The sequence below is a fragment of the Ochotona princeps genome, chromosome X (genome assembly GCF_030435755.1).
Source record: "Ochotona princeps isolate mOchPri1 chromosome X, mOchPri1.hap1, whole genome shotgun sequence".
NCBI lineage: Eukaryota > Metazoa > Chordata > Mammalia > Lagomorpha > Ochotonidae > Ochotona > Ochotona princeps.
Genome location: NC_080865.1, coordinates 77714502 through 77741660, shown reverse-complemented (window position 1 = coordinate 77741660; position 27159 = coordinate 77714502). Strand labels below are relative to the sequence as shown.

The 27159-nt window shown below is 39.0% G+C and overlaps 1 protein-coding gene across 3 annotated transcripts in view; it reads right to left on the bottom strand.

Annotated features, from left to right (window-relative positions):
* The window catches only part of PLS3 (plastin 3), a 90886-nt gene that overhangs the window by 44619 nt on the left and 19108 nt on the right, over positions 1-27159 (bottom strand). The window contains exons 1-3 of one of the 3 annotated variants that reach the window (XM_058658840.1): positions 16183-16281; positions 3071-3148; positions 159-239 (exon numbers count right to left, since the gene is read on the bottom strand). In XM_058658840.1, the coding sequence (XP_058514823.1) occupies positions 159-231 (73 nt within the window). In that variant the 5' untranslated portion in view covers positions 232-239; positions 3071-3148; positions 16183-16281. Of the gene's footprint in view, positions 1-158; positions 240-3070; positions 3149-16182; positions 16282-27159 lie in introns of those variants that run through there. The other 2 variants (XM_058658839.1, XM_004590210.4) reach the window with 2 other exon arrangements.

The following is a 27159-nucleotide window of genomic DNA, read 5'->3' as shown; positions in this document are numbered from 1 at the left end:
ACAAAAACAGTTTCCAAAACATTTTTCCATCTGTTGTAACTATTTTATCTTAAGGTTCATAGTGCACCATTCACAGAATTTTGTAGAAAAATAATTTAGACTGGGAGCAAATAATGTTTGCTTCTCTATAATTCTGCAATGACAACAAAAACACTCACCAACTTTCGCAAAAGCCTCTTTGAGTTCCTCCAGCTCATCTTTGGAAATCTGAGTGGTGGCCATATCATCCATCTAAAGATCTAAAGTGAAATTGAAAAGATTTCAAATTTAAAAAGCAATTGTGATGATTATATAAGCACTCTAGATAAATTCTCAAGGCAAATTTAAAACAGAATTGCAATCAGTAGAACAATCTGTAGAAGTAACTGTATCTGTACTAACAGCTGCAACAAAAAAGAGAAAAAGTCAATCAGAAAAAAAAAATTTCAGAGTCTTTCTTTTGAGGACAAAATCTTAAACTGCATTCAAACTGCATAAGGATGGGCAGGGTATTCAACAATAATAGGCAATAGATACAGAATAGAATTTCTGGGTTATGTGTGTTCAAACCGAAGTTTGGAATTACACGAGTAACAATGCATGTGAAATATTTTTCCACAAATTCACTCTAGAATCATTGTCTATGGAAACATGAACTTTCAAATAGTATACTTTAATAGTCACTCCCATGAAAGGAGGAACAAATTGGAATCAATAAAAATAAATATATTTATTATTGCTAGAGAAGTCATACAAGTGTGTTCTACTATACACGTTCTTAACCACATAATTCATTATATTAGCTCAATTTACACCCTTTTCAATGTTCCCTATTTAGTCTGTTTAACCAGTGGAGCAGGGGTCAACAGTCTCTGAAACATGGTTCAAATCTGGACCGTGACTTGCTTCTTTAATGATCCTAAAATTAAATGTTTTGGCCCTGGTGTAATAGCCTAATGGCTAAGTTCCTGCCTTTATCCTGAATCCCTCATGGGTGTTGGTTCATGTCCTAGATGATCCACTTCCCATTCAGCTCTCTGCTTGGGACCCTGCACTCGTGTGGGAGATGTGAAGTTCCAGGCTCTTGGCTTCAGATTGGCTCAGCTCCAGATATTGCAGCCATCTGGAGAGTGAACTAGCAGATCTTTCTCTCCATATCTCCTGCTCTCTGTAAATCTGCCTTTCCAGTAAAAATAAGATAAATCTTGAAAGAAATGTACTACCGAAATAAATTAAATGTTTTTCAAAGATTTATTTATTTTTATTGGAAAGGCAGATTTACAGAAACAAGAAACAGAGAAAGATCTGTTAGTTCACTCCGTGCCCCCTCCCAAATGGCTGCAATGACCGGGGCTGAGCCAACCCAAAACCAGGGACCAGGAGCTTCTTCCTGGTCTCCATGTGGGTACAGGGACCCAAAGACTGGAGCTCTCCTCTGCTGCCTTCCCAGGCCAAAGCAAGGGAGCTGGATGGGAAGTGGAGCTGCTGATGGGATGCTGGTGGTTTCAGGTGGAGGATTAGCCTGTTGAGCCACCACATCAGCCCCACTAAATATAGTTTTTACAGCAGACATCTTACAGTCCATTTTGATGATAGGGTACAGTAAATCTGAACCTCAATTAAGTTGAAACGTTACACCAGAAAAAAAGGAACTCCATTGTTCTCATCAGACCTATATTACAATCATTAGTGTTGTCCTCAGTTATTATATTTTGAGTTGTAAATATTTGTGAAAACATGATATTCTTGATGTTAATAATATCCAATATTCTCAATTTTGTCTCTTAGCACACAATATTTATCATCTGATAAATATTTATCATTTTCACCTTTGTAGAAAAACTGTTGACCCTTGCAATTGAGAAAGGAGTCCTGTATCAAAATGAATAATGTCTCAATACAAACTTGCTAATAATTTGTGGACAGAGGAAAAATGAAGGACTATATGCTTTTTATTTTTATCCCTCTTAATTTTCCTAAGCAATATTGATTTTAGAACAATTTTAAATTCATAGCAAAACTATTCAGAAAGTACAATGTCTCTCTCTTATTCCCCTAAATGCATTGCCTCCCCACTGCAAGGTTTCTCACCAGAGTGGTAATTTGTCATAACCGATGATCCTAAATTGACATTGTTACCCAAAGCTCATGGCGTACATTAGTTTTCACTCTTGGATTTTGTATAATATTCCAGCCTTTCCAAAAAGGTAAACTAATTTTAAAAACTTTTTGTTATATCTCACAAACTACACAAACTATAAAATCTTGAGACTTCCCTGTATTACTTTTAGGCATTTTATTAAAAGGCAACAAAATACCAACCCATTTTTTGCCACTGAGCACTGCTCTCATTCTGGGCACGGGAGAGATGGGCCACATTTCTCTTTCTTTAGATTTATCATGATCCCAGGCATATAGTAAGGTCCTCAATACATTTCATTCGTTCAACAATTATGTGTCTCATGCCTTACTCTACATTCATACATTATTCACTCAAATACTTGAAACAATTCTATGAGGTAAATATGTTTTTAAAAGAATGATCTATTTTTTATTCATTGAAAGGCAAGGGAGAAGCAAAAGAAAGAGACAGATATCTTGCAGCCTCTGGTTCACTCCTCAAATGCCAGTAAAGAGCCACGCCTGGGCCAAGCCAAGGCCAAAAGCCCAGAGCTTCACCCAGGTCTCCTGTGTCGGTAGCAAGAGCCCAGGTCCTTGATCCACAGTCTCCTGCCATCCCCCAACCCCAGCAGCATTGGGAGTGCAGCTGGGACTTGAACCCAAGCACTGTAATATGAAGTGTGGTTTCCCAAGCGGTGTGGTTATCATTGTCCTAAATGTCTGCCCTCCCCTTTCTCTTATTAGATGACTTGGTCTTAGCAGGAACTTGGAACTGAGATTTAAACTCAGATTTCTCAAATTCTAGGGAAGTTTCAAAATGACCACACAATAGTACTAACTACATTTTCACCTTAATACAACACTCATACACAATGATTGGCATTTTAAAAACTAACTAAAGCCAGACATAAAAAACAAATCAAATAAACAAAAATCTAACAGAACTTGTTCCTTCATTAGCTGCTCTTACCTATGATATTAAAAGGCCACTAAAGATGGACTTTACTGTAGATAGGTGGGTAAAACTCCTTCAGAGTGGTCTTAGGATCTATGAAGCAAAAAGAAAGGTCTTCAGTTAGATACGATGGTAATTACTTTAAACGTTAATAACAAAAAGTAAGATTTCATAAACTAAGTAACAACCTAGGAATAGTAAGTCTAAAAGTAATTTAGATTTCACTAATATGAGGTTCAACACCGAATAAAAAAAAACTAGATGGGATTCATTCCAACTTTCTTTCCCTCCCCCCCCCAAATTTATCTATTTTTATTGGAAAGACAGATTTACAGAGAGAAGGAGAGACAGAAAGATCTTTCATCCACTGGTTCATGCCCTAAATGGCCACAACGGCTGGAGCTGAGCCAATCTGAAGTCAGGAGCCAGGAGCTTCTTCCAGGTCTCCCATGCGGGTGCAGGGTCCCAAGGCTTTGGGCCGTCCTCGACTGCTTTCCCAGGCCACAGGCAGAGAGCTGGATGGGGTAAGTAGAGCAGCCGGGATGCGAACTGGCACCCATACGGGTTCCCGGCACATACAAGGTAAGGATTTTAGCCACTAGGCTACCATACAGGGCATCTTTACACATATTTTAAGCAATCACATTTGTGATAGATAATTATTTCCCATCTCCATGATTTATATCATATAGAACAGCAGCACACAAAGTTTGAGTGAGACAAATGCTAGGTGACCTCTAAAAGCCTTCCTCTAATTTGTGAGTAACTTAAAGGATACGAATCACACACACACACACACACACACACAAACCCTCAAAAAAACTCAACTGAGTTTATTCTCATATAGGTTGAATATCCCTTATCCTTAAATGTTTGGGATCATATGTGTCTTGTTTTTGAATTTTTTCATATTTTGGATTATATGTGAGATGCCTCAAGGACAAGCCACCAAGGCTGGTTCACTACCCAAATGGTCACAATGACCAGAGCTGGGCCTGTCAGAAGCTGGGAGCTTGGAGCTTCTTTTGGGTTTCACATGTAGGTGCAGGGGCCCAAAGACCTTGGGCTATACTCCACTGGTTTCCCATGTCATTAGCATGGAGCCAGATTGGAAGTGGAACATCTGGGACTTGAAATGGTGCCCTTATGGGATGCCAGCGCTGCAGGCAGATGCTGAGTTTACTGTGCTGTGGCACCAGCCCCCAAATTTACATTTAAAAGTTCACAACATATGCTCTAATTGCTAATCATTACAATTCTTAAAATTTCCACTTGAAGCTAAAATCTATCCAGTTATTTCTTTAGAAGGCAGAGTGAGTGCAAATGAGAGAGAGAGAATGATTTTTTTTATCCTCTGGCTCTCTTCCAAATGCCAGCAACAGCTAGGGCTGGACTAGGCTGAAGCCTGGATCCAGGAGCTCCACTAGGTCTCCCACATGGGTGGAAGGGGCCGCAGGGTATACATTAGCAGGAAGCTAGATCAAAAGTAGAGCATCTGGGTGTGGAACTGGCCCTCCAACATAGGATGTTGGAATCTCAAGTTGTAGTTTATTCTGCTGTGCCACAAAGCTGGCATTAATATGAAGCTTAAAACAAGCTTTCTTTTTAAAATGTAGATTTCCCTGCTATTCATAACAAAATGATATCCATCTTCAAGAAAATCAAGCAATAAAGTACTATCCTGGCAGATACTTTGGAAATGATGGCGGATTTTTAAAAAATTAAAATATGAACAAATTCAAATAGCAGAGGCTCTAAACTTCTTCATGGGGGTGGGGCATTCATTGTTCTACAGGGCCCTTGTCTCTCAATGCTACTAAAGTATCCCAGATTCTGGACTCAAGAAGTAAAACAGGAAATTCGACATCATTATTATCCCATGGACGTTTCATTTAATCCGGAGCATTTAAACCAAGGCTCTTGTCCCTCCCCTAGGCCTAGAGTATGCGCTAAAAGATAGACTGTGGGACATAGATTCAGAAGACTTCAGCTGGTTGTGCTACTTCCTAGTAGTGGGCTCATGAACGAGCTTATGTAACCTCCTTCAGCCTGTTTCTTCATGTGAAAATAGCAGTAATGAGGACTACTTCTCCAGGTTCCTCGTGATGCCTTAGATGGCATACGTGAAGGCACGCTATAAAAGATTATACAGCAACTTCAAATCCCTAATGAAAGAAAAAGAGGAATAAATGCTTGCCTAAGTAATTGTGAGAGGCCACATAAATATTAGGCGTTAGTCCTAGTAAGAGTCTTTTAAATGGGATACATGAAAAGTTATCTCATCTCTCCTGTAATTATTGACTACAGAGTATAATAGTCTCCCTCATGTACAAAAATTACAAGCCTTTAGTCAAAGTAATTTAAGAAGGATGGGCCTAAAGAAAACCTGTCAGCTACTTTTTACCCATGACTTAATTTGGCTCTTTCATAAGACCAGTTTCTAAACACAGTTTCTAAATGCAACGTGAAGGACAAGACAGGTAATATTTAAAAGATAATAACACAATATTTCAGGACCATTTGTTCAAAATAATAGCTCCTTAATACTGTCACACTCTGATTTCGTACATGTTTTTGTAAACAACACAAAACAAAACGTTAAAAGAGATCAAAAAGAAAGGTAGGCTTTGAAATGTCCTCTTCCCCGTCTGTCCTTCCACAAAACTGAACTTTCATGACACACAGAGAGAACTGGTATTGAAACTACGTGAAATATCTTTTCCCTCTGTTTATATTCAGCAAACGAAACAGGGATAAGAAATGGACCTCGCCGGGTCTCTCCAGTTTCCTGACTTCTTCCCCGCAAGCACTCTGCTCTGTCCCAGATTTCGTCTGCTCACCAGCTCTCGAGCCTACCTCTTCTAGAAAGGGACAGCAGGACAGCAACAGTGATGACCCACTCCTGGAATGTCTGAGACCTCGGAAAATGCATTGCAACTAACAGAGTAACAAGAAAGCGAAGAAAACCTTGTTTGTTTATTTTTCTAAAAGAATATGGTGCACAACTGGGTATGAATTCAGGGCGTTACCCATAGAAAAAAAAATCTTATGCCTATGAAGTCATTGCTAATTACAGAGTTTGACTAACAATACAGCAATTATGAAACCACTGCACCAGCTCATTTACTAAACATAAACCCTGAACACAAATCTTTGCTGAGAAAGGTGCACCTCCAACTACCTGAAACTATTACTCAAATTCTGAAAGGTGTTGGAGTGAAGGCAGGAGGTGTCTGTTCTCATTTCCTAAATCACCTCACCTTAGGAATGTGAGTCACTGAATAATCTACTTGCTAGTATGTGTCATGCAGTTTCACGTCAAACTCAAAGAGCCTCAGGAAGTATGGCTTCCACCCTGGAAAGTTTGTTTATGGCTGGTCACCTTGTCTATGAATTTATCTTTTCTCTTACAATTCATAGGCCAAGTAAAGGATAAAAGCGGGATATTTGACTTAGACTTTATCCCAGCCACTAGTATATTGGATAAACAGAATTGGGAAAGAAAAGCTGATTACTTAAGAGATTGGGTAACACATACTTCAGCTTGTTTCATGAATAAAGCAAAAAAGACTGGACAAAAATACATACAAACACATCGTTTCACTGGAAATGACCAAAAAAGCAATGTGATCACCAGTATGTGTGAACAATTCAGGAGTGGTCAATAAAAAAGCTATTAATCATCATCTTCCTCCATCCCAAACAGGTTGTGCTTTGAAACACCCACACTTTACATACCCACTTGTACCAACAGAAACCATCATGCTGCCTCCTCCCTAGTTAGGAAAGTCAACAGCACCAGTCTCCAAGTTAGTTGGCCGGGCAACACTCTGGGTTAGAGCTCACCTTCTCTTCCATTACTCAAGCTCCAGTGCTGCTTCCTAATGACTTCAGAAGATTTTAATCCAAATGTCTACCACACTCACCCACTTACTCATTTATATTCACCAAATCTTTGTTTTTAAAAATGCATTAGTCTTTTTAAAAAACTGTGTAATATAGAGAAACAAAGCTCTCCCATATGTTGCTTCACTCTCCAACTACCTGCAACAGCTGGGGCTGTCGCGCTGAAGCCAGATACCAGGACCTTCCATGTGGGTGGCAGGGACTCAAGCACTGAGGCATCACCTGCTGTCTCCCAGCATGCATGTTAGAAACAGGAGTGAAGCCTGGCACTGTGATGTGGGACCCAATGCCCCCAGTGCACACCGCATCAGCAGCCTTAATTAAGGGCTTAGTATGTACAAGACCCTCTGGTGATTGCTGCAGATACACACAATTTGGGTGCCAAATCCTCTTCTCTATGGAAGAACTTACTATTTAGCGGGAGATACACATAACCAGATACAATAAGAGGATACTTGAAAAAAGTGTGAGGCATTTGGCTTAGCTGTTAAATGTTTCAATCAATCTTACATCAGTATGCCTGGGTTGCAGTCTTGGTTCTGACTCCAGTTTCTAGCTAGCTGAGACCCTGGGAGGCACAGGTAGTGGCCAAAATGATTGGGGCTTTTTCCAGCCATGTGGAACACTTGGATTGAGTTCCTGGCTCCTGGCTTCGGCCTGGCACACAGTTCCAGCTGTCCCAGGCATGTGACCACTGAATTAGTAGATGAGAGGCCTCTTTCTCTGTCTCTCAAATATGTTAAACATTTTTTTTAAGTTTGATGAAAAGTAGAATTAGTAAGAAATTTTGGTGCAAAAAATGTTGAAATATTGAGTTATTCTCACAGTATGTATATTTTCATGAACTTTCTGAAGATCTTTTGTCTGCATCAGCTTCACAAATTTTTACACCAATAAACTTTATCATGAGTTTTGAATCAATGCTATCATGCTATGATGGTGATGTAAATTGAGTAGTAGGTGTAGTAGGGAAGGTTTTCAGAGAAGGTGATTTTTTGAACTTTGCCTTACAGCTCGAGTAGCAATGTCTCAGATAGGGATCAAGGGTAAAAACATTCCAGGCGCAATCAGAAAGGGACGAAAGTATCTGAAGCTGGAGAAAGACAGTTTATCTGGCAATGTGTCCCTAGGGTTAGTGACGTTAGTGACAGGCACAATTAAGGTAGAAGGTCAGTGGCCAAGTGGCCAAGGGAGAAGGAAAGTCAGCATGGAGGATTCAAGTTGGGGAAGTTTTAACTTATTGCTAGATCATTTCTCCTGCTCCCCTCCAGCTCTTTGTGTTCACAAACCAAGTCTCACTGTCAACTTCCCTACTATCTTAACTTTTCAGGTGCATAAATTTGAGACTACAGTTTGACTCATAAGGAATTAAGGGAAGGGAAGGTGCATCCAGCATTAAGCTTTCAGGGGTCTTCCTGTGCAATCGCTGGGATTTTTTCCATCATATTCATTCATCACTTCACACCTGGCCTACTCCAAAAAACCCTTTCAGCTCATCTGTTGATTTGCTTCCCTCCCAGGCAGCATTTGCACTACCAACTTCCCGAAGAGCATCTCTTAGGATATATTCCATACAAAATCAAGCCCCAACTTTATTCAAGGCATTCAGCTTTCGTGAGCTGCTACGTGCCTGTCTTCCAATGTTGCTTCTCATCACATGGACACTCTCAAAATCCCTACTCTCTAATAAGGCCCCATATTTTCCCCTTATATTCCTTTCTCTCTTTGATCTCCCCAGCTTAATGCTCTTCACCCCCCTGCTATCTACTCTTTAAAAGCATCTTTTGCTTGCCCGCACCTACATAAGTTTCTGCTCCTATCAGTACTCTCACAGAACTGTGTGTTTCCTTCTCTTATAGACACTATGGGATTCACTCACAGACTTCCAATTTTAAATATCCTGTGTCACTCTCAGGCCATATGTGCCATTTTTTTTTAATTCTGAAAAAATAAGTCACCATAAGGCTAGCATTTAACACTGTTACACAAAGCTCTTTGATGGAAGAGAGCATACCCTATTCATTCTACTATTCACCTGCTTTATCACAGTACCTGCAAGAGCAGACACTAATAATTAAGATAGACTATTTTATTGCAAGTTATTATAGCAACTAATAGGAAGGATTTAACATTTATTATGGACTCTGCTACATGCTCTTTAGAACATTATGTAAGTTACGACTCAGAAAACCTTTACGAACCAGGTAATAATTTGTTCCTACTTTATGTAAAACCAAACCATCTTAGAGAAGTTTAGTAATCTGCCCAAGGTCATACTGCTAGAAAGAAACATCTGGTCTCAAATCCAGGCCTGTCTGATGCATATTAGTACTTCCAACCATGATGCTAGGCAGCCTCTTCCTGTTAACAACTTGTTGAGTGAATTTACTTCTCTAACAAGGCTTACTAGAGTTGAAATACAGCCTGCTAATTGCTGTATTCTCCATAGAACAGGTATGGTGCATTCTCAGTTGCTATCTTTGGGAGATGCCATTTGGGATGCTTGCATTCTATAATAGAGTATCTGAGTTCCAGTCTTGGCAGGACTGTAGGATTACAGTTTCTTATTAATGCACATCCTGGGAGGCAGCTAATAATGGCTTAAGTACTTGGATCTCTTCCACCCATATGGGAGACCAGGACTGAATTTCTTTCTCCCAGCTTTGACCTGGCCCAGTCAGTGCTGTTGAGTATATTTGCTGAGTCAACCAGTAGATGAGATCTCTCTCTCTCTCTCTCTCTTTTTCCCCTCCGACTTACAAATAAAATAAATTTTTAAAAATCGTAAAGGTTCAGAATTCTTGAACCTAGAGTTGAAAAAGATGTTAAGATTTAAAATGGCCCACAACTAGTACCCACACCTTTTAAGTAGCCCTCTATGGGGATGCTGTAATTGATTCTGCCTAAGCAAAGTGTCTAATCTCTGCCTCATATTTCAGGTTTCCAGAGTGGACCTACTAGTCACACCCAGCCAGCCTGACCTTTTGGCTACACTCACAGCAAGCTCTTGGATTACAATCATTCTCTTGAACATACCCTGTTCACCCTACATCAGCACTTTAGCTTTTAGTTTGCCCTCCTCTTTCCTTCCTTCCCACTAAGGTCTTCCTATCTACTTCTAATCATTAAAATTGCCTTCCTTTTTGCTTTTCTTGCCTTCCCAAATTCTAGTCCCTTTCCAAGATACAGCAGAAGCTCCATTCCTTCCCCAATGCGTGTTTCCCCATCACTCCACCTCCAGCTCTTTCTCTTGAACTCCCACAGAATTTAGACATTGCCGCAAAAGTTAGCAATTTAATTAGAGATTTCTTCCTACAGTTACATAAATGGAGGAAAATCTGGCTGAGACATCTATCATCCTACTTGATCCAGTTTATCTTCTTCCTCCACAATCGGGTAGAGAACTTTTTTTCTGTGAAGGACTACTTGGATATGCATAACAACACTCACAGACCATGCAAAATTATCAACTTCAAAATAAGCCTTCTGTATAGTTCTACTGAATTTAAATTACACCTTTGGTTACCTTGGCAAGGCCAGACCAAATCATTTTGTGAGCCTTACATGACCCATGTGCTAGATGTTCCAAACCCTTGATCCTCAAACTTGGCCAAAGAGCATACTTTTCTTTTTCAAGAAAAATAGTTTACAAATACTAGTATAATTTCTCAATCTGTAAATCTTAGTTCAAAATTATTTTTGGAGAACAAGTCTAGATTTCATCTCTCTTCTATATTCTCCCACAATATCTTGCATGATTTTGGACGCATAGGTATTGCTTAATATTATTCCAAACTAACAGCAATCTTAGAAGGGTAGTAAAAATTCTTGCCATGTCTCATATCCAGTGGTTATGGACATTAGAATTGGAAATCTAAGTCTGTAGAGTTTCATTGACTTCATGTTCTCAATTGTATTAGGGGAAGCACAAATGCCAGGGGTAGGTAAGTTAACTTGCCCCAAAACCTGGGCTAAGTAGCAAATGTAAAATTAAAGGAACATGTGAGAAGGAAGGTAATTTAAATTCTCGTTTCATTAAAAAAAGTTACACATTGTTGAAAGAAGCCCATGCATGGTATAGCCAATGGAAGCTATCTTAAGACAATGATACTGGGAAAGAAAAGTGGTTGCTAGGAAGCCAGCACTGTGGCACACTGGATTAAGTTGCCAACTGCAATGCTGCCATTCCATAACAAGAACCAGTTCAAGCCCCAGTTACTCTGTTTCCGGCTCAGCTTCTAGCTAATGCTTCTTTGGAAGTCAGAAGATGGCCTAAATGCCTGGGATTCTGTCACCTACGTGGGCAACCCAGATGGTTTTCTGGGCTCGTTTGTTTAGCCTGTGTCACCCCATTACTGTAGTTACTTGGTGTCTAAACCAGCAAATGGGTGAGATCTCTCTCTCTCTCTTTCTGGGTCTTCTTTTCAAAGAAAAAAAAGTTTTAAGCAGTAGGAAAGAATAACAGAAAATGTAGATAGTTGTCCCTGTAGCTAACAGAATTTTCTCCTTTTTTGAACTTTTAAATTTTTTATTGCAAAGGTAGATGTACAGAGAGGAGAAGAGACAGAGAAAGATCTCCCACTGACTGGCTCACTCCCCAAAGGCCGCAACAGCCAGAGCTCAGTGGATCTGCAGCCAGGAGCCAGGAGCAAGGAGCCTCCTTCTGGGTCTCCCATGTAGGAGCAGGGTCCCTAGGCTTGGGCCACCCTCTGCTACTTTACTAGGCCATTAGCAGAGAGCTGAATGGGAAGTGGAGCAATGGGACTTGGACAGGGCCCATATGGGATGCTGGTGCTGCAGGAAAGTATTAGTTGAACCATTGTGCTAGCCCCTTATAGTTTTTTGCTTAAACTTTTTTCTTAAAAAAGGGACAAGCGCAGTACCCTAGTGACTAAGGTCCTCACCTTGCACATGCCAGGATCCCATATGCATGCCAGCTCTAACCCTGATGGCCTCAACTTCCCATTCAGCTCCCTGCTTGTGGCCTGGGAAAGCAGTCAAGGATGGCCCAAAGTCTTGAGACCCTGCACCTGTGTGCAAGATCTGGAAGAGACTCCAGGCTGCTGGCTTCAGATTGGTGTAGCTCTGGCCATTGCGGCCACTTAGGGATTGAATCAATGGATTGAAGATCTTCCTGTCTATCTCTCCTCTGCTCTGCATATGACTTTCCAATAAAAAAATTAAAAATGCTTTCTTTAAAAAAATTTTAAGAAAGTTTTATTTATTTTTATTGGAAAGGCAGATATACAGAGAGAAGGAGACAGAGAATTAAGACTTGTTTTCATGAGATTCACTGAAACCTTGAACTGCAATAACTCAAACTATAACTTGGGAAAACATATGGAATATAGACTATCAGTTCAGCAAAGACAAAACAGGGCTGCAGAAGTTCTTTCTCCAAAACACTGGTGTAGAATTGGCACTGACCACAGTCTTAAAATAAGCACTCAGTTGCTTACCTTGTCTGGTGGCACATTCATTCCTATATAGGACAAGATTCTTTGTTACCGTACTTAACATTGCTTAATTTTACGCTCTTGAATGCTAAGTACTGTGAACAATCACTCCTATTGTATCAATGCTAATAGCAGTGTTAATAAACATAACCAAACACCCAGGTATCCATGTGATTTACTTTTGGTTTTAGGACTTAAATTTCTTACAGGATTTTTCTCAAAATGCAAGGCGTTTGAGGTTTTATTCACTTTCTATCAGAAATCTTTTGTACAGATTTAGTAAAGGAGTAACTGGGACAGCTTAAGAGACTAAACACGTCATTCTCATTCAGTAACTTGCTCTGAAAGTCAAAACAGAAAATCAAGCTCTGCTCTTACAGACGTGATAGGTTCCTAGTGCTAAATGTTAGGTCAGAAGAAATGGTTAGTGAAGGGTTTTACTAGTTATTAGTTTTAGCACATCAGCATTATTAAAAATTGCTTGCTAGTCAATGTTGAGAGCAAATATCTATGAGAGCAACATTAACTCATATAGCACTTTACTTACTGAGATAGTCTTCAACCTAGATTTTCTGGTAACTTATACCTAACATTTCAGCCACAAATTGTAAAATTAAACAAAGGATATCTTTAGATACTCAAAATAAAGCTGATAGCATTTCCTCATGGCACATTATATATGTTGAGTATGTCATACATGATTAGAAATGAGAGTATAAAGTAGTTGGCTAATGGAACACAAATTTGGGTATATTTGGTAACTGTACTTCTACAATTCTTTTAGATTAGAATAACCTGAACATAAAAATGTATTAGATCAGGTAACATGTTATAAGATTTCAACATTTGTTAAGTAACCAGAAAAACCTTACTGTAAGCATAAGGAAATATACTTCAAATTCCAAATCAGTTAAGAAGGAAGTTTGGGAATGCTCTGTTACTGAAGGCCGGCTCTAGAGTTCATCCAATCCCAAGTAGCTGCCTACCTATAATGAAAATTTGTCCTGGACACTTCCAGGACCTTAAAAGAGATTTAAACATCAGCCCACTGTTAAGAAAAGATTGCCTTCTCCTGCAAGGATGCTGTTCCAATAGTTCCTGCAGATTTAGGAGACATACATGAGAGTCTCAAAAGGTTCATGGAAAGATGGAAGTAAATGGCATTGGTTCTAACACCCACAAACAACTCAACTATCTCAAATTTTGTATCTGTCTTAGTTCAAACAAGTGTACAGTAGGGTCATAATTGCTAATCACATTCCTCCCCTTCCCATAATCCCCGCTGGCTCTGTCAGTGAGAGGACAATCTACTTTTGCCTCTGTGTCCTCCAGTAGTCTATCGGCTCCCTGAAAGAAAAGTTGGGATCTTGTCCTTGTATGTGCAACACAAGCACCAAGTAAATGTGTATTTAATAAATAAATAAATGCTGACTGTGTGAGTATGGCAAATGAGCAGACCTGCACAGAGCTCAGGCTATCAAGTCATCTTGTGTGGTTGGAAAAATGCCGATGCCATGGGAGCGAGCCGTGAACAAAATCATCAAGACATAATAAGGCACCCACATTCTTCACATGCAACTGGCCTGTTATCATGCTGTCACTATCTCCTCATTTAGTACTTCAGGATACTACAAAACTCTACAAGATGTTTGTAATCTGTTCTTTGGATTTAGCTGAAAGTCAAACAGAAAGTTTTTTGTTTATTTTTTTCAGGAAACTTTTTACTGGCAACCATGCTGGCATACAAGCAATGCATTTCACCTTTATAATAACATGTGCCCATGCACAGACCAAGTTTTGACAGGCCTTCAATTGTAACATCTAGAAATAAATCTAAATTGTCCCAAACTATAGTTATACTTAATTTTTATTAGAAAAAGTTTCCATATACCCAAAATAAAAATAGTATAACATTCATAAACCGACCACTGATTCTCCAATTACCAGGATTTTTCCCACAATTGCTTCATCTGTTATCTCTCTTCCCCACCTCCCTTCCTATCTCTCTTCCCTGAATTACTTTAAATTCCAGACATACAATGATTTCATGTCTACCTAATTATTAAATGAATTCCTTTTTCCAGAAATACCTGTGTTTGGTGGCTGATTCAAGCGTAAGTTAGATTTTAATCAAATTTATTTTCAGGACCAATATCTATGAGTCACTTAAACCCCAAAGGGTGTTCAACTCTGTGTCATTTCCTGGAGAAATATCAAACACTTCCATTTTAAGTAAAAGTTTTCTTTCCTCTTTTTGTACTTAATAAAACAAAGGTAAGATCCAAAAGCGACGGCTATTTAAAAATAGGCTAAACCACTTTTCCAAAGTTTGAACCATTCGGTTAATTCAGTGAGATTAAAGACAGTTTTCCACACCTATCAGACAAGATTTCTGTACACATTTAATGCTATCTTTAATAGTGATCTGCAAGCTCCTTTTCTTATAATGAAGAATAATGCATCAAAACCCAAAGACACGCTTCCTTCTCTGCTCTTTACAAAGTTAGGACTTAACAACTCCTGGAATTGAAACAGGGCACTGTTCTTTAAAAAGTTCAATCCCCTCCCTATTTCCTAAATAAGCCTAGGAAAAGAAATCTAAATAAATCACAGACAAATCTGTTGATGTAATTAATTAACCCTCATAGCCTAGGGGTATTTCCAGTCTCTGTTCCTATGAAAATTAACATATGTTTGAGTGAAGCTGAGGGTAAATTTCACCGGTACTTAGGGGAGGGGGCCCACAACACAAGTGAATGGCTAGGCAAGCTTAAACTAGCCAGCATGCTTTAACTAAAAACAAAAATACCAGAAAATGCTATGACCTACAGGTCAGAAAGCATGAGACAGCACAACTTCAGCTTATACTTGGAGTTGAGCGAAATATGATCTATTTGTTACTGCAGGTGACTTCTTAACAGTGAGTACACCTTACTCATCTGCTCTCAAATCCAGGACGTGTTGACTGAAGCACTGAGATCCTTTTGTTTGGTGCTTTGCATTTCAACATAGTGTACTAAATTCAATCTATCTGACAGATAGTTCTAACTCAGAGTCAGAATTTGCTATATACTCACTATTATTGCTTAGGCCATAAACATGGGGGGAAAAAATCAAACTTATCCTATTCATCATGTGAAAAAAAAATCCTGGTGAATTTATGAGCACTAGAAACTACTATCACTTCCATATTAAAGACCAACACCCAAATCTCATCACCAATGACTTTCAGATATCTTGTAAATTATAAGCACCAAGACTACCATTTGAAATAAATCACTCTGCAATACAGAATAATAATCTAACCATAGCAAGTTCATTCACGACAGTTACCTCAACTTTTGTTTCTTTTAATTTTGAAAAAAAAAATCTTAACAGGTATTAGAAAACATTTAAAAGTCAACGTTTCTCACTCCTGGCAAGCCATAGAAAATACCTTCTATCATTTAAACTTTTTGGCATCTAGTTTGATAAATCCAGCTCTATCATTTGGATTTGAAGATCCCCTTTTAAAATGTGTGAAGTTCCAGAAACGTTGTTAAAATAAAGAAAAGGTGAAATATACACAGAATAGGTTAGATTGTAAACTTCAAAGACAATTCCTTGTCAAACAAATTTAATTCTACCGGAATATTTTTAAAATGACTCTCCACATTTATCCTTCCTAATAAATAACAGAAATCTCCATCTTTAGAAATTGAATTTCTGTTTAAATATTTAGTAATCTAAAAGTTAGAGCCCCAAAAAATAATATAAAATAGTTACCCTTCCGCAACGAGAGCAAACCTGTTTCGTTCCTTTCTCGCAGCGCTAATAGAAAGAACCTTCTCCCACGCCCAGAAGGGCAATCTGGAAACCCAACATTCTTCTTACAATTGCATCTTTAGAGAGCAAGTCACAACACTTCCTGCTAGAAAGGAGTACACCCTGGCAAAAGAATGATATAATACTTACGAATCCCCTTCCTGTTGGCCTTGTACTATTTTGCCAAGGTATTAATAAATTCTAATTTAAATGCAACATTTAGAATTTTTCTTTCATTTCAGCTCCAGAAAAATCACACAAACACTCGAGGGAATTTATAGTTGGTTCAGATCAAATGGCTATAACCCATATACCTATTTAGAGTTTGAACAGTAGCCAAGTAACCTCCTTATTTTAGAACACACAGAACAGCTTCTCCCTCGCGACCAAGTCACTCATCCACAATCAAGTACATTTGTTGGAAAGGCACATTAACTATAACGGACCACTTATATTCTGCCTTCTTCATTTTGATCTATTCACGACATTTGAGTTCTCTGTGTGAGGTGCTGACACATTTATTTTAGGCATAGACATTTTGTTTTCTGTTGAAAGAAGAGCTATAATTTGTAGGAACTGTGCATGTACTTCCAAGGCAAATGGTATATATTCAAATACTGCATAGATATCAAAATTGGTTTGTATAAACGATTCCTCTTTCTCCTTTTGAAGTAGTTTTATAATTTCTACCAGAATAGTACATAGGAATGAAGCCAAGACTTGCAGGCCTAAATCATTCTGTACTGAGAGGCAGCAATGCATAGGTGATGAGCTCTGGAGCCAGCCTGGGTTCGAATCCTGGCTCTACACTCTACTAGTTATACATATCCCTGGGCAAGCTGCTTAAACTATTCTGTCTGTTTTCTCATCCTGGTTAATGATAACAGTGACTACTTCATGTAATAATAACTGCATTTGACTTTGTTGGGAGGCTTAAATGATTTAATTTGTGTCATAAATTTAGATCATGGTTGCACAGGCTAAGTACTGGATATGTGATAACTGCTGTATTATTGAAACTTGTATTTTTTTTAAGGATTTATTTTTATTGCAAAGTCAGATACACATAGAGGAGGAGAGACAGAGAGGAAGATCTTCCGTCCACTGATTCAGTCCCCAAGTGGCCACAACGGCCTGAGCTGCACTGATCCAAAGCCAGGAGCCCAGAGCCTCTTCTGGGTCTCCCACATGGGTGCAGGGTCCCAAGGCTTTGGCCCATCCTTGACTGCTTTCCCAGGCCACAAGCAGGGAGCTGGATGGGAAAAAGGGCAGTCGGGTTTAGAACCGGCGCCCTTATGGGATCCTGGAGCGTACAAGGTGAGGACTTTAACTGCTAGGCTACTGCGCTGGGCCCTGAAACTTGTATTTTAACCAGTTAAGATATTTAAACAGTAAACAGCTAAATTCAGCAACTTGGTAGTTGTGAATGCCTTTCATGCGAGAGACCAGAACATCAATGGAAGCGTTGTGTTAGGCTCAGATCATTCCTATAGTGGGCACAGGGTAAGTTAATAATTTGAGAGGAAATGAAATACAATGGATGAATCAGGCTAGTAGGAATCTGACAACCTTGAAGTCTGCATGACCCTGAACAAATGACTTAGACTCCCTGAGCCCCAGCTTTACGTGCAACAATGGATCTCAAGCCACGTAGCTTCACAAGGTTGCTATGATGAGTCAACTGGACTAGATCCCAACCTCAGTGTGGCTGTGACCACCATGGCGATTAGGAAGGTGCAGGTCCTAGGATAATGTGGCTGGGATAAAACTATGAGGGTATCATTTGCTCTACTTACTTCCTGAGGATGAAAAAGTGAGATAATACATATCCTTTTATACAAACATAAAACAAAGTGAGTTTTGTTTTTGGTCTACTGAGTTCTTACAAATAGGAGGCGACCCACGGTGTGTTGACTCTTGAAAAGCAACCCTCACTGGACAGTCCCATTATGAAGTAGACAAGATTTTCTTGTCCTCATTAATAGGCACCAATAGCACATACTGGCTTACATTTTGTCTCCTGAAGGCAAGTGCCTTAATTTCTTTCACCAATCACAAAAAAACTGTGTCAAATACAGCAAAAGGCAACACAATTTAGAACAGAAGGAATACAGCAGTAGGCGCCAGCAGACATGGTTTCCGTCTGTCTTTGTGCTGACTCACTATGTGAAAGGAGCCTCTTCAAATTGCCCAGGTCCCAGTTTCTCCATTTGTAAAATAAGCACAGCCCTGTTTGCCTGCAGCAAGTCAGGAATATAGGAGATAATAACTACCAAGCTCCTTAGGCTAACAGTGGAAAAAAAAAAAAAAAAGCAAGATAGTATCACAGATTTTCCAAAGAAAACTGGGCCACAAGACATCGCCCCTGGTAAGACAGCAGTTACCAGTGCTCAAGCACAAATGTTGGGTTTTTTCCTCTTACCTTTTCTTCAGCAACACCTGTTCCCTCACAAGCTACTTAGACGACTAGTTCCAAATGCTGCGTAACTCTCTTTTTCAGACATGCAGCACTGACATAGAGGAAACTGCTATTTTAAACAGATACCTGGATTTCCAAATTTACTTGCACCCAAACAAGCTGATCATTTCATTTCATCTCCCACCCCCCACGAACTTTCTGACGTCCTCTTATCTAATGTTCAACTTCAGAAGATGACTTTTTAAGAAACAAGTCATTTATGCGTCATTACAACAGTGCTACTTAAAAACCATTTCCTTGGCTTCCCCTTTCTTGGTCACCTGGAACATATGTGCTTTCCTGTTGTCAAGGCTAATCTTTAATCAGAGTGAAATCTGTCAACACCAAGTTGCTGATTTAAGTTCTATCTACTATTACATAATGGCATTTATTTCAACTGCAAAACATTGCAGTCAAATGTTAACAATAGATATTCCCCTTTAAAATTGCACATCTACTTGGTAAATGAAAGGTAGGCCATGTCCTAAAGGATGGTACAACCAGTTTTAATCTGCCCTCCATTTTGTAAACTTGTATCTCACTCATCCCCTGAGGTGTGCGTGGGTGTGCATTTTCGTTTGTGTATGTGCATGTGTGTGACTGTATGGGAACAAATCCTTGTTTTTCACTACGGGTGAAGATTGGTTTGAGAATAGAAGATGGTGGTGAGCGTAGGGCAACAAATGTTTACATTTTTGTATGCCTGCTACAGGAGGAAAAAGAATGTATTAGATTCTGAATCTGGTCATGAGGAATACTAAGGCAAGACAATGAAAATCAAGCTCTTGTTCTCACTCTCCCTTAGGAACAAATTTTGGTGAGACTTCACACACATACTCCCCGAGGACACACAATTCCCTCAGAGCAGAAAGAAAGAGCCACACCCAAACAGTTGCAAGAGTTTCATATATGAATCAGAGTCCTATGTAGCCGGAACAGGGATCTAGACGTAGTATTTTTAAGCCACTCCCAACTTTGATCCAAACGTCATGATCTCCACCACACCCCGGAATGGCTGCACTCTTTCCACGTGTGACATTCACATCAGAGGCCTCTCCCACTGTGCTAAAATGCCACACCTCAACAATGTGATCTCTTTTTTGCTCCCATGAAATAGCATTTTACTCATCTTCATGACTTATAAAAACAAAGCAAGCAAACAGGACCTGCAGTAACTGAAGCATGGAGACAAAGGAATCCAACACATACAGTAGGTACCAAATTAACATACAGCAAACTGCTACTGTGATTTTGGAATACATTTCATAGCTAAACTAGAAGCAGCACTAGGTACAAAAACTCCCTGTTACAAAATGTGTCAATTTTAACAATCAAGTAGATTTGTTTATGGAGGCCATCTTTTTCACAATTGAGAAGAAAAATAAATTAGAATAAAATGTCTAAATTCCAAGGAATGTTAAAACGTCAGTATTTATTATCACTTTACTTGCATAACAAAGTAATCAAAGTTATGAAACATCTCATCGGATACTAAATTATCTATCTTGTCCTAATGCACTAAAATCAGATGGTTACAATAAACTGAAGGCAATTTAAGAATGAGATCTTCAGAAATCATCATCTGAGCAGCACATGATACAAGGAACTGGTTTAAAAGACATCTGTGCTCCATTCATAGCCACTAAAAACACAAAATAATGAAATAATTCATATGCTCTGCACCTTTCCAACCTGAGATTTTCTCATTCAAAAAAGTGGGAAAAAAAAAGGGTAGGAGGGCAAGGGGAGGCAGTGCAAGAGGAGCAACAAAAATCCTAGCTATCTCAACAGCTCCTAGCATTTGTGACCTCCGGACCTTTTTCATAGTGGGTGAGATCAATGGATTTATTACATTAGAAATGACAAAAAGTTACTTTTAAGATCCTTATTTTAAAATTAGCAACAATGGCAGGTATTTGGTGAAATGATGAAGACTCCCACATCCCACATCAGAACACGTCGGGGTTCAGGCCCTGGATCCACTCCTGATTCCAAGATCTTGCTAAGACACGTCCTGAAAGATGGTGTGTGATGCGTCAAGGAGCTGGGCTCCCACTACCCACCAGGAAGGCGTGGACTGAGCTCCCTGTCCTCCACGTCGGCCTGGCCAGTCCAGCATCCTTCCATTGCAAGCAGTTGGGAACTGAACCAATGGATGAGAGACCTTTATGTCTTTGTGTCTTAAATCAATAAAAATGAAAAAAATCCAATAAATCTTTTACATGTTAACATAAATAACATTTTTAGGGAAAATTAACTTTGTAAAAAAAAAGGTGACAAGAATAGCACAGTTACATTGCTTACCTCGTTTAACTTATCCCAATATAGCTGACTATTCTTATCTTTCTGTATACAATCTGCTATAATGTATTTTTGTTCAAGTTCGTATATGGAGAAATCTGACCTGCCATAGAAATATTGTACAGGTAAGCATTTTTAAGAGCCTTCCAAATAACTATGGATAATCTAATGCCAGAGTAAAACTGGAGGAGTAATTTCTTAAATGTCTGTTAAAATGTGAAGATTTGATATAACAATTGTTCTTCATATTCTATTATATTAAAATCCATTGCTCTATCTAGCACTTTTTTTGTTTGTATGTTTTTGTGGTTTTTTTTTTTTTTTTTTTTTTTTTTTGCACTTTGAATGAGCCTTCTACCCAAGCTTGACTTTGTAACACTATACAATGGATATTTGGAAAACTATGATACTAAGTTATCAACATCTTCCAAATATCGACACCCTGTATAGTACAAGATCAATCAAATCATTTTAAGTACATTATCAATACCACTAGGAACAGGTAAGTATTTCCCAGGCCATTAGCAGGGAGCTGGATCTTAAATGGAATAGCATGGACACAAAAGGGCTTCCACAAGTGATGCAGGCATGGCAGGTGGTTTTCTTATTCCCCATGGTCTCATTTTATTATTGGCAACATATATTCTTTGTTTTCCTTGCTGTGAGACGCTCTCTTGGTTCAAATATTCAGTTTTGCTTCAGTCAATTCAATTTTAAGAAAAAAAAATAGCTTTTCTGGTTTTAGAAGACAGTTAATTTAGCTCAGAACTCAAGTAATGTATGAGTACTTGTCTTCAAGACAACTACTTTATATTCAAATTGAGCAAAAATGTCTCATCAAATGTGGAAAATATGTATACTCATGAGATGAGATTTTATAAAATTAATTTTCTTTGATTCATCAAGGGAATCTGTAAATATACCGCATGCTATAGGACTTATTCTAGTGACAAAGGCATCAAGGGATACACAGACAGAGTCAGTGCTGCCTGTTGCCTGCATTCTTGTAGGTAAGGCACTAGGAGCTTTATCCCCTGTGGCTTCTGCCCATCAATGCAAATGTGAACACAGTGAAGACTCAACTATCATTAGTGTTAGCATGAGCTACCATGAAAGTTAATTTTGATGTGCTAAAGGCCCACACACCATTTTTTGGTTTCAGAATCAGTAGTATTCTTTATGATGGAGCCATCCACTTTAGAGACAAATGTGATACATAGGTTTTAACACAAATTTTTAAATTGAGAACAGAATTGTCACATTTATCTAGGTTTTTTTCCCAGACATAATTTTATCAAGGCAATGTAGTTTAAAAATTTATAAGAAAATCTTTTAAATCACCTATTTTCATTTTATTTTAAGGGCAGAGAGGCAGAATTTTTCTTATAAACACAAAAAGGCAGAGTTGCAGGGAAGGAGCCAGAATGAGTTAATGAATGAATGAGATCACAACAGAGTGGGAGAAATCAATGAGAATACGTCTAGGTGAGGCACTCCCTAAATGCCCCCCCAACAGCCATCTCTGATACAGGGAGTTAGCAGCCAAGAAGAACCAGGAGTGAGGAGCTTCATCCAGATGTTTCCCAGGGGTGCCAGGGACGCATGTCCTCCAGTCGCTGCTTGCTGTCCCCGGGTACAGACAAGCAGGAAACTGGACTGAAAGCAGAGCACCACGCTCTGAACCAGGGATCATGCATGCCGAACAACCTCCTCTAATAAAATTTGTTTTAAAAAGTAAGAATGGGCGCCCGGCGGCGTGGCCTAGCAGTTCAAGTCCTCGCCTTGAACGCCCCGGGATCCCACATGGGCGCCGGTTCTAATCCCGGCAGCTCCACTTCCCATCCAGCTCCCTGCTTGTGGCCTGGGAAAGCAGTCGAGGACGGCCCAAGGTTTTGGGACCCTGCAACCACTTGGGAGACCCGGAAGAGGTTCCTGGCTCCTGGCTTTGGATCGGCGCAGCACCGACTGTTGCAGCTCATTTGGGGAGTGAATCAATGGCTGGAAGATCTTCCTCTGTCTCTTCTCCTCTCTGTATATCTGACTGTAATAAAATAAATAAATCTTTTTTTAAAAAAAAGTAAGAATGTTCTCACCAAGGGGGCTATTAGGAAGTTCTGAGAGGAATTCTGCACCCAGAAAGCATTCTACTTAGCAGTACCGCAAAAATAGCCAGGGAAAGGAAAAAAGGAAGTCTCATACCAACATGCAAAGAAATTCAGATGGGGCTCTCAGACCTTTACTGAGATGCCTGCCTGGTTTGTCAAGTATACTCTTTTCCTTCTTTTCATTAAACATGGGTAAATACATGAATAAATAGCTACATAAGTAAATAAATAAATAAGGTTAAAGAAAAGATGATATGGCAGCATGGGTAATAAAAAAACAAATAGGTTAAAGAACAGATGATGTGGCACTACATGGTTTAGCTGCCAGTTGGGATGCCTGGGTCCCATTCTGTTTGAGTCCCGGCTCCTCCATTTCCCAGCCACTTTGCTGTTAGTGCACCTGGGAAGATAGGGGATACCGGCTCAAGTGCTTGGGTTTCTTCTGTTTATGGCATTGGCCAAGATGGAGTTCCTGGCTCCTGCCCAAAGGGCTCTTTCAAGAATTTGGGGTGTATATCAGTTGATATAATCTCTCTGTGTGCCTCCCTCTTTCTCAATCATGCCTCGTTTTAAATAAAAAGAAACATTTAAAAATTAGGGCCCGCTGCAATAGCCTAGCAGATAAAGTACTCGCCTTGCATGCGCCAGAATCCCATATGGGTGCCAGTTTTTGTCTCGGTTTTGTTTTTCCCCCATCCAGCTCTCTGCTTGTGGCCTGGGAAAGCAGTTGAGGACGGCCCAAAGCCTTGGGATCCTGCACCCGCATGGGAGACCTGGAAGAAGATCCTGGCTCCTGGCTTTGGATTGACTCAATTCTGCCCTTTGTGGCCACTTGGGGAAGCCGACGGAAGATTTTCCTCTCTGTCTCTCCTCCTTTCTGTAAATCTTACTTTCAAAAAAAAAACCTTAAAAAATTACATATATATGTATATATAGAGTATATATATGTATATATACATATATATGTAAGGGTATATATAACATATATGCATGTATGTGTGTATATATTACATATGTGCATATATATATACATTACATATATGCATATATATATATAGAGAGAGAGAGAGAGAAAGAGAGAAAGGCCAGTGTGATGGTTCAAATGGTTAATCCTCCATCTTGCAGCGCTGGCATCCCATATGGGTGCTGGTGGTATCCTGGTTGCTCCACTTCCCATCCAGCTCCTTGCTTATGGCCTGGGAAACAATGGAGGATGGCCCAAAGCCTGGAGACTTCACCCACATGGGAAACCTAGAAGAAGTTCCTGGCTCCTGGCTATGAATTGGTTCAGCTTCAGCAGTGGTGCCATTTGGGGAACAAATAAGTGGATGAAAAGTTTTTTCCCTGTTTTCCCTGTCTCTCCTCTCCGTAAATCTGCCTTTCCAACAAAAATAAAAAAGCCTTTTTAAAAATAGTAAGAAATGATGTAACAGCCAGGTAGCAAATCAAACTGTTTCATAAGCAGTAATGATTTCCTTTTCTGGCATTTAGTAATTACAGGCATAAAGCAGTCAAGATTATAAATGTTAAAGTCTCTGCCTGTGGCACTGGCATCCCAGACAGGCACTGTTCATGTCCCAGCTATTGCGCTTTCCCACCCAGCTCCCTGCTTGTGGCCTGGGAAAGCAGTGGAGGACCGCCCAAAGCCTTGGGACCCTGCACCCGCGTGGGAGACCTGGAAGAAATTCCTGGCTCCTGGGTCTGGATTGGCTCAACTCCAGGTATTGCAGCCACTTTGGAAGTGAACCAGCACATGGAAGATTTTTCTGTTTGTCTCTCATTCTTTCTGTAAATCTCTCGTTTCAAAGTAAAAATAAATAAAACCTTTAAAGAAGTATTTTAAAATAATCAAAACTGGGCTCCCAGCATCCGTATTCCCAAAAGGCACCAGTTCACTTCCTGGCTACTCTACTTCCAATCCAACTACCTGCTAACAGTCTGCAGCAGGCAATGACACAAGTACTTGCCCCCCCACCATTCCATATCCACGTGGAAGACCCAGAAGCAGCTCCTGGCTCCTTGCTTCAGATCAGCCTAGCTCCAGACATGTGGCCATTTGGGGAGTGTACAATGAATGGAAGCTCTCTGTTTCTCCTTTTCTTTTTAACTCTGTCTTTCAAATAAAAATAAAATCTTAAAAGTAAAAACAATACCTTAGTATATATAGGTCAAATGATAAAGTGAATTATTCTAAAGTAATTCTCATTTGTAACAGAATGGGGGAGAATATTTGAAATAAGAACATCAAACGTCAATAATTTAAAAAATGGGAGAAGTTCATTGTGCTATATTAGCAAGTTTTAACATTTCTTTAAACATAAGTGTTTAAAAAGTCTTATATGAAATTACTTGATATCTTAGAAAACAAAATTAAAACTTTGGGTTATATTAAGGAACTGTACTAAATGGCATAAAAAAATATGGGTTTGTGAAACATGCTTTTCACATCTATAAGAACTAAGGGTACTTATGACCACGGACATTCATATTTTGAACATATAATATGAACTCCCTAAAATGGGTACAAGGCTTCCAGGATGGTCATTCCAAAGAGTACTTATGCCATTATAAAGCACAAATTGAGCCAATTGAATTTCAAATTATTCTAATGCAATCTTCAAAAGGAAAATGGTATGAGAACAAAAATATAAAAAGGAAACTAAAAAATAAGAAAGGAGACTCGCCTTAGCTTTCCTCTATAAAAGGAAATGAACAGGAGATGTGAGCAAATATGGTCATGACCACATCATTTTTCCACCGCAACCCGTCATCTCATTTTACTTCAGGACAGGAACCATCATGTCATCTCCTTTGAGTCAGCTCTGGGACTATTCACATATGCAAAAATAACTGGGCAGTACATGTATTTTCCATGCTGAACATTAGCTTCATTTTAGTGCTATATAATTCTTCAAATTAAAAAATACATTTACAATTGCTATAAGTTTACAGGTATTCTTCCATGGCTACTTTATCTTCACTGCCTTATCACACATACACATTAAGTTCTTCCTAAAGATTAAATCCACAGGCTAAACCAGCAACATTCCCCAGGTATTCAAATGGTCTATTATTGCTTTAAAAACACACACACACACAAAAACAAAACCCTACAGAATTAATGTTGCTCACTTTAAATAGGTTCTAAAAATAGAATTGATCAAAAATGAAAAATCACTCATCAGCTTCTAGCTTCTTGCCGTGTCATCTAAACAAGTTGTCAAACTTTCCTCAAACTTCAAATGAAATGTGCAAGGTTTTCATAAACTGATTTAATTAATGCATTTTAAAGCTGAATTGAAAGTGTTAAGTACTTTTAAACTGCTCTATTTTTTTAATGTTTCTTAAGCTTTGTGAGAGCAGTGATTTTTCTGCCTGTTTAAGCAATCTTCTTAGCATCTAAACATAGCATGATACATCACATTCATTAAGTGAATATATGTTTGTGACATTCATTGCATCCTAAAGAAATAAAACTTTCATTTGCTACAGAAGTTTATTACATCAAGAATAAACTTGTAGCATTTGTCTTTTTAATGCAAACCAAATAAAGATAAAAGGTATCTACTCATGTCCCATTGGTAGAATATAATTACCCCTAAGAGTTCATATGGCCAACCAAATGGTGGGTTATCTTTTATTAGAACTGACTCCAGCATCCTATTTGGCTGTTGAAGTGATTTTCTTACGTCCTGTATTTTTATAAAGTACTGATATTGTAGAAAAAAAGCAGAGCCCAAAGTACTAAAACTTCTTAATATATTTTTATCTCAAATTTGCCACACAAAGACACAAGTAAAAAATCAGTTGTTAAATATCCTTCAGTTTTCAAATTTCAAAACAACCCCCCCCCAACACACACACGTCAAAAGAAATAATGAAACCTTCAAAAGAAAAGAGCCCTGTTAGCATTTCCTGTCAGGTTACCCTAGTTGTAAGATTAACCTTGTCAGTTTTTAGGAAGACACATAAAATCCCCTTTAAATGACTAATTCAGATGAAGTGGTAACATGAATGCATAGCTTATAAGATTCCGGTTTCTACTTGTTACCAGATGTTGCCAGCACTTCAAAG